Raw genomic sequence first — 16171 nt, 5'->3', positions numbered from 1 at the left:
AGCTGTAATGATTTCTAATGCTTCAGTGAAATGAAAATGAAACTCTGAACATAAAAGATTATGGTTAATTTGTCCTATAATAAAAATATATTTAAGATTTTCTCATCTTTAGTGATCTTTCATCCTCTTTAATATGTAACTCCCATAAATCTCTTTTGCAATAGTACAGATACCGACATTGCTTCTCTACAGTTTCTGAAATGTTCAACTATTTTTTCTTTAACTTCCTTATTTCCAATTTAAAATATAATTTTAGAGTACATGATTTGCTTGTTTCTCAACAAGTTTACACTAGTGTTTATTTTAATTCATTGTTGTAATTATTTATTCAAAGTGTTTGGCATTAGATAATGCATTTTGCTGACTCTTTTTATTATCTCTTAACTGCCATACTACCTAGAATGACCAAACTTCACTATACAAAAATCTGCATAAGCATATACTGTAGATCTTCTCTGACCAAAGTATGCCCCCCTATGACAAAAATCAGAGTAATGCAGGAAACTGCGGGGAGAATAGAAGCACTAATCAAGCAATATTTGCATTATATTAATATCAGTATATCAAGTGCCTAACTTTTGTCAAGACTACGAAGGCAAACGAGCTCTGCTAGAGGCACAGTTTCATTGTGGAAGACAGCAGTGTTGCTTTTCCTGATGCCAGAAGATACTGTGACCATCCCAGCAAGCGAATGGTTCCTTCAAATCCATAAGCAGTCACTTGCCAGTCTAGCTTTGGATTGATGGTTTATCATAGCAGAGCTGCACATTCCTTGCTCAATCACTGGTGCAGTTTTAACCTGGGCACAGTCACATCTCTGTAAAAATAGCCATTAGAAATGCCAGAAGTTTTTGACTTCTGGGATAAATTTATGCTACTCTGTCACTTAAAACAAAGAGAAGTAACCAAACATCTATTAAATGAAAACTTTCACTTTTCATGGGGCATGAGAGGTCTGCTGCAGCCAGACTAGAGAAAAAAGTTATAAAGTGATGATTGTTACTAACACAGTGTCAGCAAAACCAGACATTAAAAATAAACCATTAGAAGACAGAATTTATTTTCTAAGTGAAAATTTACATTGTGTCTCTTTGAAAGAAAAAAAAAAAGGAAGCCAACTAGGCTTCATTATGTGAACATTAGAATTACACTTACTCCCTGAAACATCCTTTTCAATTGCTAGATCATATTGTTAATCTCTCTTTTACACTGAGATAAGTGAATGGAATAACACCAATTTCCAGGGTTTGGAAAGTTGCCTCATCATTTCCTTCAGTCTTTAAGCTTTATTATTTTGTCTGTTTCCACACTTGAAATAAAAACTCAAGTGAATATGTGACTGCATCAAGATGTCTAAACAACTGCTGGAAATTCAGTAGTGCATAAGAAAGCTTCTTGTAATCTAATTCAGATAATATAGAGGAACATATGGGACCTGTACAGAAAAGTATTTGAGGTGTTGTAGTCCTTTGTTTCTCCCTGATAAGTGAACTGTGAATTCAGTTTGACCATCCGGATGTATTTACAAAAATTTAGAAATTGTTCTAGAAAAATAGAAGAATGTTGTAATGACATTTAGCATTTTTCAAATTAAATTTTGTATGCCCATGAATACTACTGTAGTGAAATCATAATGGCTCCATTTTTGAAGGTTGAAGATAAAAAATGACGGAGTAATTGGAACAGGTTTCATAACCATTGCTGGGTCTGTGGTGGCTGCATCAGAGAATTGGTTCATGCCACTGTTTCAAAGCATAATCTGTCATGTCAACATTGGGTTGGATTTTGAGGAGTGGTTAGGAATTAATATGTTGTGCAATTTGTTCTGCAGCCTTTGTGTTTCAGTACCGTCCAAGTTCCTGGATGTCCCATATAAGAATGTTAGCGCAAAGGATGAGTGATCCCAAAGTAATTGCACTGGTTTAACTTAACTGAGTAGGGTAGTGCTCAGTGTGGGCAGTGGGCAGCTGTTGTGGGCCTGTCAGATTTTGTGTATGGACAACTGCAGAATGGGAAAACAGAATTGCACTCATGTCCTGGTTTTGGCCAGGACAGAGTTAATTTTTTGCAATAGCTGTGAGGGGGCAGAGCCTGGAGCTGTGTGAGTGTGTCTGTCTTATTCTGTATCACCTCACATCATTACTGGGGCTTGGAAGTGAGGGACTGGCTTTTCTGAAGAAGGTGGGTTTAGTTTGCAGTTGGGAGAAAGTGTGCCAAGGGGAGGGTCTGTCTGCCATTGTTTTTCATTGTCCTGGGCTTGATGAGCATTTTGCGTGTAAATCACCTCTCTTTGTACACTTTTGTGATTAGTATTGTTGCTGTTACTGTTCATTTCCTTATCTCATTGCTGTTTCCAGTAAATTGTTATCTTAACCCATAATCTTTGCATTTTGTGTTTCTAGATGGAGGCAGGAAGGGGGCAGGGGGAAGTGAGTGCTGATGGGGTTTCAGTGAGAGCACTAAATTTGGGAACAACTTAGCTCACGTAGAAACTCTGTCTGAAAGGGCTTACAGAAAATGCCCATGAAAATGCCATTTAAAAGTCACTGCAGTCTGATGGAAAGAGTGTAGTGTGACAAATAAAGAAGAGAAATTTTCAGGGGAGTACAACTGACCTTTCCATGGTGAGACCAACCTCTTCTGTAAATATTTTACTTTGATAGTATTGAATAATAGCTTCATAGCACCATTTCTAAAGATGTGTCATCAATAGACATCTTGAGACTGGCTTATATTACATTTTGTTCATTACACTTTGAAAATTAACTTTTCCTCAGAGCTTTTGAGACTTTGGCAGTTAATGATAGGAAAACTAGCACTGAAACATTGGCCTGGATGAGTGACGTGAGAGACCAATATTATCCCATTTTATCTGTCTTTGATCCTTTAAAACTAATGTGCAGAAAGTCTAATTAGAAGAGGACAGCTGAACAATTAATTAATAGGGGAGTAAGCACTACATTTTTTCCTTGGCTGTACGGCATCTTCATGCAGCATGAAGTAATTAATGCTGTGATGGTGCAACAGTGGCATGCTCATAGTTGACTTGATGAAAGTCTCAGTCCATCAGATATACACACATGCTCATCTGGCTCTTGTGGGTTTTTTTATGCTGACCAAAATGAGCAAATACTGATTATGTTGGATCAGACAACTCCAGTATTTGTACCTTCTAATACATCCTCTATTCCATCTTGAAGTTTAACCCCAAGTGTTCTCAGGAACCGAATGAGGCTGTCATAGATTTGTGTAAGTAGGAAAATGGTTGTCTAAGGAAGGTGCCTCAGTCAATGTTGAGTTTTCTGCATATTGCTGATATTAAGAAGTGCACTCAAAAATTGATTGAAGGCCAGTGTAGTAAGGAGCAGGTAACATTGCTCATCAGTTAGATATCAGTGTAATGCTGCTGTTGCTTTTCAAGTAGTTTTACTCTTGTACACTTTTGTACAGCATGTACAAGTATTAACTGTTTGACCAACATTTTGGTAACTCAAAGGTAATGCAAAGTAATAGCCTTAACTATAAAGGTAGTACTCTAAAGTTGAGAATATAAGCAACTGGACAACTCTGAGTATTTGTTTGGAGGAGGGTTATGTTGATGAGGTCTTCATATAGCACTAAAATTCCAAGAACAACAACTTTATAGGGCTCACCTTGTCACAGTGCTAATAAAGGAGAAAACAGACTGAATTTGGTACATGTGAAAACTTGACAGACGGACAGCCTTAGAGAATGAGAGGCTTTTTTATTCTCAAAGCCTTTATTTGCAGAGATATCTGCAGTGGCATCTCCTGCATGAAAGCCCACCAGTGTGCCACGGCCCTGATCTGAAGGGACCACTTCTTTCAGAGGAAGCAAGCATAATTCAGCCTGCAGACACATTCTCTCCTCGACCCCTTGTGGAGACTACCAGCAAAGGTTCCAATTAGTGTGAGCTGCAGACTGTGACAGTTTTAAAGACTGACTTTCACACTATGCCAGGCCTTTAAAATAAGGAAGAACATTTATACAAAACACAATTTGCTTTGACAGAAATTTTCAGTATGCTATTATTGAAGTTATTTATGTTGGAATCAGAGCATCTTTTCACTCATCTGTGTTCCTGCTACTGTTTGATTCTGCAGTGCGTAATAATCCCATGCTTATCTTGTTTTATACTTTATGTGGCAGTGGTCATTTCAAACATCCATTACTTGCATAGTTTTTAGGGCTCAGACATTCAAACAGGAATCTTGCAAAATTCCCAGGTTATTGCTTTTGCTGCTGCAAGCCCTCACATACTCGATGGCAAACTTAAATTTTAAGGACCTTGTAAAGCAGCAGGCTATGCAAATTAAGTTGCAGGGTTCGGGAGTTCACAAGTTGAATTTTCTTGGATGTCAAGAATATTTCACTGCATTGACAACTAGGCTAAGGACAGGTAATACCATTAACATCAGTAGACAAAGCAGCCACAGCTTTTCAAATGTGACTGTGTTCTTTCTGCCTTCTGATACTAAGGATTACAATGAACCCTCTCTATCTCCAAAAATAACACCCGAATGCCATGATGTGCTCTGTCATCCCCAGAAAAAAAACCCATCGTCCAAGCTGATGCTCCCTTTCATCTCTTAAGTTGTTCCTCATGTATCTGAACCCAAAGCTTGGCACTCTGGCCTCATGTCCCCATCTTCTATATCTATATGCCATGCACTCTTTTCCCTCCTCCCCAAAGTGGGACCCCAGATCTCACTTCTGTGGTGACCTACCTTATTTCATGAGCCTCTCGCTACACTTTGTGCCTGCTGCACTCCTGCAGCTGTCTTCTGAGGTGGAGTTGGGGATGTAATGCCATGTGTAGCATACCCTGCCTTGCCTGCATAGGGTGATGTCAGGAACTCCCATCTCTAGCTGTGTACAGGATCTTCAGAGAGACTACAGAGGTCAGTGCAGCCAACTGGACAAGCAGAGACTGAAATCCCACTGACACTCTTCAAGCAGTTTGTTGTGCCAGGTATTGGCAGCCCCTTGAGAAAGGATAATTTTCTGTGTTCCCCTAAAAATTATCTGGAAAATATCCTCCTCCTAGGCTTGAAGAGGTCTGATGCTTCACCTGCTGCTAAAACAGTGATTATCCATGGGTAGATGTAACCAAGAGGACAAAAGCGATTTGCCCACAGTAGCACAGCTTCCAGCATGGTGTAATCTGTTGTACTTGTTTGTGTGTGTGTGTGCTGTGTGATAACAGCTGAGAATGAGGAAACTCTGGGTTAAGATGCGTCTACTCTGTGCCACCAAGGTCCTACCAGATGTCTCCAGCCCCGGAAATAAATCTACATGGATCTCTAGGGAAAACTGTTCTTTTCCACAGGAACTATTGACCATGATAGAAGCCTGGAGAAATGAAATTTGGACCTTCCCTAGGTGAAGATAAATACTGTAGAACAGGTTTTATGTAAAAATGTATATATAGAGCTCAAATCAAAATGATCCTTAGTTGGAACTAGATGATTTTAAGGTCCTTTCAAACCCAAAATTTCTATGATTCTGTAATGCATTCTATGAAATAATTAGAAATGTGATACAATAGAGTGACTTTTGCAAAAATCTTCATAATATTGAAAGACATTCAAACATTGAATGATTTTTCTCTAGCCTAGATTTTAGAATTTGAAGATAATTTCCACAGCTCTGAATAGGGCATTTGAGGTAACCTGTTACATTTTGTAGTTAGTTTTTGACCCACTGATTTCCATTTCCTTACTTCAAAAAGGTAGTGCGAAACATACTGCAGGTCATGGCATCAAACTCCACAATTGTGAAATTCAGACCTTTCTCATTTAATAGTGAGAACCAAAGTGAAACAGATGATCCTAAAATAGCAGAGAACAAAGCATTTCAAAACGATTTTCAGAATTTGATGTTCATTGTAAGTGAAACAGAGCTTAATTATAGTTAAGAGAAAGATCTTCCTGAATTGCATTCCCTGTATATCATATTATTATTTATTACATATCAATTCTTAAGTCGTTCATCTTCAGCGGGAGAGAAATCGAGTACTCCTCTTGTATGTAAAACTGCTAAAAGCTTTTAAATGAGCATAAAAAATAATTTTTCATTCTCCCTTCTTAAGGACAATATATGCATACTTTCTCTTTATTCATATGCTATATTTGCTGTAGGATGCATACAAAGAACAGACCCACTTACTCCATTTGTCTCAGACACTGGGATTGCCCCACGTCCCTTGCCTTTCCTCCCTTCCAGCTCACGAGAAGCAGAAGAGAGACAGTGATTTCCAGCCTCAAGTTCACAGATAAAGTCAATGGCTTGCGTTGTAGCTGAATGTTAACGCCTCATGTAGCTCCAGATGCATGATACTTAGTAATACAACTTTAACCTTTATAATACGACATAATTTGATTCTCAAACCATCTATATTCTCTCCTTGTTACAGCCTAGGTAGATGTAAGGAGTAGAGAGAACAGACAAATATAATCACCACGTGGGACACGGAGAAGGACAGAGAGATGAATCACAAATTCTCATCAGAATTTTGAGATTTTAGCCGCCTTCTCACCGTCTGATTGTAATGTCAGGAAATGAAAAAAATGTGATGATATTTTACTGTTAGCTGGTCAGATGACAGAGCACCCAAAAAGTCCTCAGCTTGTTGTCCAAGCTTGGAGTTGCAGATTTTTTGTCTTGAGTGACTCTAAAAAAATGAATGGATTTAAGATAGAAATAATTAGGCAGTTGTTAAGTGAGTATGAAAGGTAATAAAATAACTATAATATATTTAAAAAAAAAAAGATTCAATCACATTTTAGAGGAGAAAAGACATTTCAGAAGGAAATTAAGACTGCAATTGGGGTTTTTTTTAGCCTTTGCCACTAGGTTTCAGAAGTTGTTTAAAAGAAGTACGTCACATTCAAGTATGGTAACATACCTAGTTTATGTAATCTGTACTGTCTATATGTTCTGCTGTCACATAGACATGCCTATGTCCACGTACATTTAAGCTACAAAACTCACAGATCACATGGTCAGTGATTCCATTGCTTTTTCATTATTGTGACATTTACAGTACATGGTACAATTGACTATCTCCAGTGCTGTGCAAGATTTATAATATAGATTTATAGGATTTGCTAACCATACTGGAAGTAGAAAAGATGTGCTGTCCTTTGGAGTTTTGTCATCATTAGTTGAGAAAGTTTTAAAACGAGTAGGGAAGTCGTGACCCAGTACTGCAGATCAAAAAACTGCTAATTAAATATTTATTTCTTCTGTAACTGTGCTGTGTTTTGCCTGTAGCATGACTTTTATAGAAAATGTTTACTCTATTGATGAGGGGTCTGTATGTAGTGCTTGACACCAACTTTATGTATGTGTAACATTCATGTGTCCTGATACTCCAAAGAGCCTTATAGCCTCAAATGTTGAATGAATGGTCCAGGGTCTAGCATCCTTCCAATGCAAGTGATTATCCTGTAAGAAAGTCTTGTCCATGAAATATATTCTTTTGACCTTTCATTAAAAAAAAAAGAATTTGTTAATCTAGAATGAATCTTGCCTACACTGGGCAGCTGGACAGGTTTAATCTAAGAATAATGAAGAGCTGTAAAACATTTTCAGGAGAAGCTGCTTTTCATTTTTTAAGGCAACTTCCTAAGGTAGCTGGACTACAGGAGGCAGAGGTGGTGGTAATCTTATGCTGCATGAGAAGCATAAATTAGTGGGTTGAAAGTAATTGAAAAGGTCAATTGGGCATGGTGTAGTTATCCCAGGGCTACAGTTCATCCCATAACTAACTGTGGGCCTTTTGTCTACTTGTATGCCTAGGTTAATGTAGCAGTCACAGTTGGATAGATGTGGATAGCATAGGTGCGGTGGTGAGATTCTTGAAATAAATTACATTTCCTATCATGCATTTTTAGATTCCCAAAAAATGTGGTAGGTAGAATAACAATAAAGTAGACAGTAGACTGTTGTTGCCCAAAACAGAAAGAGCGTTACTTTTTTTTAAAGCTATAAACTCTTAGAGAAAAACAATGCAGAATTATAAAGAATAATTGTGAATATTTCCAAAACTTTAGCTTGCAGACCTTAAAATTGAACTACAAATTTTCAGAATTATGAACACTGTATATGAAGCCTGTTTCATGATTGAATAAATAATGTCTAGAATTTAACTTTGGAACATGTTTTATTGAAATGAAAAATAATTGTGGGAAATTCCTGAAAGTAGTTGTAATTATATCTCAAGGGGACAAAATTATGCTGTTTTGTGGCAGAACATATAATTTTCACCACATATAGCTCCTCATTAATTTTTTTTAACTTTCTAAATTACTTTTATTTCAGTTGTTCCAGAGCCAGACAGGCAGCCAAAACCATCAGTCTCACCTTTTGAAAAGTCTGTCTATAATCTTTTAGTGTAATGCTACAAATATCTAATAAGACAAGTAAAAATTGAAGCTTAACAAATTTTTTCTTTAGGCAGGGGATATTTGGTGAGACCTTGTCCCTTGCACGACTGATGGCTTTGACGAAAGTTGAATTTGCTATCCCTGTTGGTATTCGGTGATATGTTGGCTTCATCAAGTATAGCCTGGCCTTCCAGACAGGTTCTGACTGGGCCTTCTGTCTCCCCTCTATTTTCTTTGCTTTTTGGCTTTTTAATTTGCATATCAGAGATGTGAATATGCATATAAGGTGACACTGTATAATACCAATACAGCGTGATTTTTTTAGTTAGTTCTGCTGAACAGGTCAGACATGCCAAATCAGTTTCATGTCAGTTAGCCAGGCAATAAATCACATAACCAATTTGTGTTTGAAAGTAGTAGAACCAACAGAAATTCAATTCCATCTCAACAAAATGGCAACTGACTTTTTCTTAGCTGATATTGCCCTCAGGAGCCATCTGACCGACAAGGTAATTCAAAAGATACTGACTCGTATTGGCTTTTCTTCCATCTTCTTCCACTTTACCTTTACTTTTCCCCACTTATCCACCATCCCCAAGTACCCACCAGTAGTCAAGATATACATGTGCCATTTGTCTAGATCTCTTGGTCATATCAAGATTCCTAATAATTTCTTCTCTTTATCCTATAAATCAGTTGGGCTTTTTTAGAACTGCTCATATGTTTTCCATTTACTAATTTCATCCTAAGGAGGAGCTTTTTAAATTGAAAGGAAAACCTTTCCTTAGCAATCTTGTAAAAATGTAAAAATTCTAATGGGGGTATTCAGCAAACATTAGTCCTTTTCCACCCATTTAAAAAGGTGAGCTAGAGAAGAAATGGGGACTAAATTTTGTCCACATTTTTGTTTTGAAAAAAACACTGCTGTCTTCAAATAGATTTGGCTTTAGGCATACAAGAGCTAGATGGTATAAAAAGTGACTTGGATTTGTAAATTAGGTGAAAGAAATTAGTAGTCTGTAGATACTGAACTAATATGATTATATCAAAGGTTATTTCATTCTTGCTAGAGACAACAGTTATTGCAGCATGAAGGTCTCTGATGAAGCAAAAAGTTTGTAGCATAGACTATAAAGTCACTTCGATTTTCTAGATTGGAAGAAACTTATTTCTTAATATCCATTGTTATTTTGGTCTATTATTAATCTCTGTAATTCTCTGATATGTCATTGTAATAAATATTTTGCCATATTACTGCAGTTTTTTCCATTAAAAAGAAAAACTGGTTATCTGTAGTGAATAAAAGTATGAATCTTTACTTGATTTTACTTTTTTTCTTTTTATAGAAGCTGCAAAGAATCAATCCTCCTTACTGTTGTTCAACCTTACCCTGTAAGTATTGTCAGTGTTTTCTGAATTAGTTTCCTAGCAACATATCACCTTCTTTTTCTGCCTATATTCTGTCCATGTCTCTACCTTATCTGTGCAATAAAAAGAAATAAGTGCAATAAGGGCTGTATCTCTTAAAGGTGATGTTTAAGACAGTGTTACCGTGTCCTGCACTCAAAGGCTGTATTATAAGTTAAATAACAGTAGTGTCTTTAAAGTCATACCAGGGAGATCAATAGAGCAGGATGCCGAGTTTGGCTTCAGTTTCTGATTTGTTGCAGCTTCTAGGTTTTTCTTGGTTCTGCCTTGGTCCCACAGAGTTATGCTGCGGTAACAAACCACCTGTACCCTGTGTGAGGGAGGGCTCTGTCTGCATCTCCAGTGCAGAACTTGTGGAGGTGAGGGGAGAGAAGAGACAGACAGGCGATTGTGTGAGATTGGCTTGAAGGGACTGGGACAAACTGCAGCCCCCTTTGGAGCTGGTTTATGTGACGTGCCTCTGTGGTTTGTGGGAGTGGATTCGTGGCCTGTCAGCTCAAACCCATCTCCCATGAGAAAAGGAGAGAAGCCAAGCCAGGGGAGGAAGCATATACGTCTCTTGCCGTACATCCATGCACAGCCATGCATATGTTGTGGGCTGCTGAGGGGCTTCAGTCATGCATCAGGAGATTCAGATTCAGCAGGTCCATTCAGCTACCTGTTGGCTAGCCTGATAAACAGTAGTTTTTATTAGCAAGGAATAATTGCAGCCTTTTCACCCAAGAATAGGAGGTGGATTTGGCACAAAGATGTGAAAACGAGTTTATCTGATGGAGCTGCCAAAATGTACATCTTGCTAAGGCAACTTGGCCAGTGCTGTGTGCCTTTGTACTAGTCATTGCCCTTTCTGGTTAGTTTTGAGGTGACCATGTAGTTCTGCTGGTCCTGCACCCTTTCTAGAAACCAGTCTGCACTGCAACTAATTAATGGGGGAAAAGCATGCATTCCGCAGCAAAACCAGGCAGGGGCTACCACTCTGCTGTAAGGCTACTGTCAGGAAGGTGAGCTGGGATCTGGTCAACATCAGCCACCTTAAATGAAAATGCAGACGTGGTCTTATTAACTGCCTTTAAAGCTTGCTGGTTTACAGTCAGTGGTTTTGATCACAGCGAACATATATATTATATGGGGGAAAAGAGATCCTCACCCGCTTTTCTTTTTTATGCAAGTTTCAACCATTGACAGACTTCATTCTTTTCTTTAAATGTCAGGTGAAGAAAGGGCATATGCTTTAGGGCAGCTATGTGTAGTCCTTAAAAGTGGACAGTAAAGTGTGGTGTTACATGTCTGTGAGGTGCTGTGGCCTGTTATCACTACACTGCTGGTCTGAGAGCAAGGCTATATGTACTGAATGTAAGGGAAGCTAAAACCCAAATAAACTGTGCACTCTATGTTCAATGGAAGACCTTACAGCACAGGTACAGTCCTGCTCCAGCCTTTAACCTGGAGAAGAAGGAAAGTCATGACTGGTATCTTCTCCAAGGGCAAGTCCTGCCTAACCAACCTAGTGGCTTTCTGTGATGGAGTGATTGCATCAGTGAACAAGAGAAGGGCTACACATGTTATCTATCTAGATTTCTGTAAAGCCTTTTACACAGTCCCACACAATATCCTTCTCCAAAAATTGGTGAGATATTTGATTTGTAGACTGTTAGGTGGATAAGGAATTGGTTGGATGGTAGCATCCAGAGGGTAGTGGTCAATGGCTCAGAGTCTCAGTGGACATTGGTGGCAAGTGGTCCGTATTGGGACCAGTGTTATATAATATCTTCATTAGTGACATAGACAAAGTGCATCCTCAGCAGATTTGCCGATGACATCAAGCTGAGTGGTGCGGTTGACACTCCTGAAGGATGGTATGCCATCCAGAGGGACCTGGACAAGCTTGAGAAGTGGGCCCATGGGAATCTCCTGAGGTCTAACGAGACCAAGTGCAAGATGCTACACCTAAGTCAGGGCAATTCCTGGTATCAATACAGGCTGGGAGTGAACCCATCAAGAGCAGCCCCACAGAGAAGGACTTGGGGGTGCTGGTGGATGAGAGGCTGGATGTGAGCTGGCAGCATGTACTTGTAGCCCAGAAAGCCAAATATATCCTGGCTTCATCAAAAACAGTGTGGCAAGCAGAGTGAGGGAGGTGATTCTGCCGTGCTTCTCTCTGGTGAGACACCACCTGGAGTACTGTATCCAGTTCTGGGGTCCCCAGCACCCCAGCACCAAAAGGACATGGACCTGTTGGAGTGAGTCCAGAGGAGGGACACCAAGATGATTAGCGGTATGGAGCACCTCTCCTATAAGGAAAGACTGACAGAATTGGGATTGTTCAGCCTAGAGAAGAGAAGGCTTTGGAGCAACTTAATGGCAGCCTTCCAGTACCAAGAAAGATGGAGAAAGAGACATTTTACAAGGGCGTGTAATGACAGACCAAGGGGGAATGGCTTCAAACCAAAAGAGAGTAGGTTTAGATTAGATATTAGGAGAAGTTCTTCACTTTGAGGATGATGAGGTACTGGCACAGGTTGTGCAGAGAAGTTATGGATGCCCCATCCCTGGAGGTGTTCAGGGCCAGGTTAGATGGAGGTCTGAGCAACCTGGTCTAGTTAAAGGTGTCCCTGTCCATGGCAGGGTGATTGGAATTAGATGATCTTTATGGTCTCTTCCATTGTATGATTCTATAATTCTATGATTCTATGATTCCCAGCTCTTTGGGTCCAAGCTCTGTGTGAGGCCTGACAAGGCAGAATCTGCTCCTCTCATTATGTAGCACCAAAAATTAAAAAATAACTGACTCTCCTCTAGATGTCACTGAGCTAAGGATGGCACTGAAACACTTTACTGTTCAGTCAGCCATTTGGACTGATGTACCCATTTTATACATATATTTGTGTTGTTCCACTCTGGTATGTCTGTCAGAGTCACCCAGCTCTACCTTAACAGACAAAGAACTCTTGTGTTTGGGGAGGATGGACATTTTATCTCATGTAGGCATGAAGATTGTCTCCCCAAGAATGTGCACGGAGCAATTAGAAGATGAGATTGATGTATGCATATTGATGCTAACTTTGATTGACCCATTTTTTCCCCAGAGTCTGGATGCTTCAGTGGAATGAGCTAGTTGGGAGAGCCTCAACTGCAGGATTGTTGCACCCTGCACATCTCATCTATTTGTGCAGTATTGTTTTATCTCCCTACCTGTCTAAACCAGTATTTTATTGATTCATAGCATCCTTCCCTTACCACTTTTCACTCCTAGTTTTTCTGCAGTGAAAACAAAGGTGTGCATAGGGATGTGGAGCAGTTGGGATGCTGCCAGTGTGTGCAGCCAGATTTGGGCCCTTGAAGCAATGCAAGTTTGTGCAAAGCTTGGGATGCAAAGTCTCCTGGGTATTCGAGATATACACCATCTCGAACATCTGGTCCACGCTGGTCCTCATGCTGCCACAATGTTGCTGTCAGTAGTGCCTGAGCCTATTGGATCGCATCCCTTTCAGCTCTGAAGTCCTGGGTGTTGCTGCACTCCAACTGTGTACCTGTCCTGGTCTTCTGCACAGGGGATCCTCTGACAAATACAGTTTGTCTTACAGTTTGGAAACAATATTTATGTCTTCAAAAATTACAATGTATTTTCCCCATCTCTTTAATATTGCCTCCTCCATGTTTCCTTTTACTATTTTGCCAGTAAAACAGGAATGATGGAGTAGAAACCAGACAAAGGAAAAGTAAGAACTTTTAAGTAAAGACTGAATTTTTTCCCCATTCTTGGCAGGAATACGTCTTTACAAACATTTCATCAATCTCTCTTCTTGATGGTGATTTTCCTTCTACCATTGCATGAAAAATATCTGCTCAGATGAATTACAAGTGTGCTGTTTCTTAAATGTTTTTATTCGCACTATTTAGAGTGTGTTTTGGTTTTGCATTCAGCTAGACATCCTTTGAGATTGCAGGTGAAAGTAGACATGATCTAGATTTATAGTACTCTGTAGTTCACTCAGTACTCTTTGAAAACTTTCGCAGATCATTTTTGCTTACATGCATTGTTTTGTTTAATGCTGAAACTCATTAAAATTTCATTTTAATTATGACCAAACCAAAGCATTAGACCATCTTTTTCTTTCCATCAATATACAAATCTCTGCTGCGTTCTTATCACCATTGTTTATAAGAAAGTCACTGAGCAGTTGAAGCAGCTCAAAGTTTAGATTTCTGGAAGTGTAGCATTTGATTATAATTTCTGACCATTTTATTCTGTGAACGAACTATCATTCTGACTGTTGTCTTATTAAGTTTTAAGCATTACTCAAATCAAATAACTTGCCTATTTGATATCTCTTCAGATTTTATGTGCAGAGATCATTTGATAGCTTGCTTTCATGATTAATCTCTTAAGCTCCTTGGATGAAGTCCAGACCCAGCTGAGATCTATGGCAATTTTGCTGTGCTTTAAATTCTGCAATGGGAAAAAGATAGGATCTTTTTCTGTTTTGAAAGACATGCTTCTTGTTATAACATGCTTATATGTCTGAGACAGAACCTTTGCAGAAAAACTACAATAAATAACATTTATGGATCATAATGATTGTGGCAACAATCTTACTGAGAGTCTGTGGGACTAATGATCAGACTATGATTACTATCTAAAAATGGTAAAATATAAGTAATGTAAATAGTAAAATACAATTGTCTATGATAGATCGTTGGATTTTAAGAGAGAACCCAGATCTGATCACTAATTCAGCAATTAAATTTGTGCCAAGAGTTTAACAAAGAAATACTCCTGATGATTATCTGTCAGTGCCATGTGGTTATAAAAATTACTGTTTGGTAAAACTTCTCTGTTTCATATCTTCCATGTCCCTACCTGCTCTTCTACAATGCTCTTGTGAGCCAATGTAGTTGTTTCAGCCTCATTCAGAGCTATGAATTACCATATTTAGTTTGCCTTTGGGCATTATGTCCTTTTTCATTTAATAAATTTAATTCTTCCTCTTATTCACATTTTATTTGCTTCCTAAATTTTGGCTTATATAATTACTGTTAGAAGTGGACCAAAAAGTCAACACATTTTTGCAGTCATGCATTTTTTATCCTTATTTCCTGGCAAACATATTTTATATTAAACTAATGACTATTTTTGAGTAACAAGCTTAAAATTTATTGTATATATACACTCTGTGTCTATTTTAAAACTACATTTTCTGTAGTTTTAAATGTAGTATTTCTTACTGTCACAGAGCAGGTTTTCTTTTCACCTTGTGACTGTCCTATAGTGTTATAATTTTACTTCTTTGTGGTAGCTCAGTACTACACTGTGCTCTTCTAAATATTAAATCCTTCTTTTTCTTGAGCATGAATAAAGATTTTGTTGTTGCAGCACTTCTACTGGCAAGAGCACTCAAAGAGGCTTTTCCAGCAAATAAAAACCACTTCCCTTAGAATCTCCCCCAAATTATAGTCTACCTGCAAAAGGCACGAAGTACTAGATGTTGTTATTTTCATCAGAAAAGTTTCTCACAAAATGTAGGAATTTTTTTTCTAAGATCTATCGAAAAATGACCCGCTATAATGCTGCTGACAAAAATAGTATCTAATTTTGAGGAGTCCAGAAAATTAGAAAATCACATTTTGTAGAACGTCTCCTCTTGTTATAGCAATCTGTTGTGTTTTGACCCTGCTGATGGGATGCCCATTTTTTGCAGTCCATAGTAAGCAGGATTCAAAGTAGGGTCTTGATCCTCACTGGCATTTCCTTCAGGCAAATGTCTGCGCAATGCTTCATTTTTCTTGTTAGCAGTTTCTCTACTGTTTAAATGATTAGCTGATTTTTTTTCCTGAATTCTGTGTAAACAAGTAAAAATTATTTAAAATCCTGATAACTTTGAGCTTTTAATAGGAAACAGTGCTTAGGTCACACAGAGTGCAGTTTGAGGGTTTTTGAATTATTTTGACTCCTTGTTAAAAAGTGCGCCCTCGTTTTGCAAAAGTCACTCAAATTAAACTGTTTTTATCTGTGACATTGCAAATACTTTACTTGCAGTGATAAATGTTCCGCATTAGTGTAAACACCTCCTGCTTAAGGTCATTAACTGTGGATAATGGCTTCCATTTGGCTAAAAGACAGAGCATTAGAAACAAATGAACCTGACACTCTGAAAATCATTAATTGATAACATTCTTCTACAAACCTAAAGACATTAAAATAGAATAGAGCAGCATATCATCTTGCTGAGGCTCTGTTAGACAAACAAGTTTCGACAATCAAACTCGACTGTTTTCCTAGGTATTTGCTGCATTCTTTGGAAACCCTTCTTTTCTCAAAGAGAAAACGTCAA

At 38.4% G+C, this 16171-nt stretch overlaps 1 protein-coding gene across 6 annotated transcripts in view; it reads left to right on the top strand.

Annotated features, from left to right (window-relative positions):
* FRMPD4 (FERM and PDZ domain containing 4) overlaps positions 1-16171 on the top strand; it is a 298941-nt gene that overhangs the window by 258415 nt on the left and 24355 nt on the right. For all 6 annotated transcript variants that reach the window (XM_018084365.2, XM_029964814.1, XM_029964813.1 and 3 more), the window contains one exon: positions 9758-9803. In XM_018084365.2, coding sequence (XP_017939854.2) covers positions 9758-9803 — 46 coding nt within the window. The remainder of the gene's footprint in view (positions 1-9757; positions 9804-16171) is intronic.

Source organism: Manacus vitellinus, unplaced genomic scaffold (assembly GCF_001715985.3).
Source record: "Manacus vitellinus isolate BGI_N305 unplaced genomic scaffold, ASM171598v3 scaffold_7_pilon, whole genome shotgun sequence".
In the NCBI taxonomy this organism is placed as follows: Eukaryota; Metazoa; Chordata; class Aves; order Passeriformes; family Pipridae; genus Manacus; species Manacus vitellinus.
The sequence above is the reverse complement of the archived record's forward strand: the minus strand, read 5'-3'. Positions and strand labels throughout refer to the sequence as shown.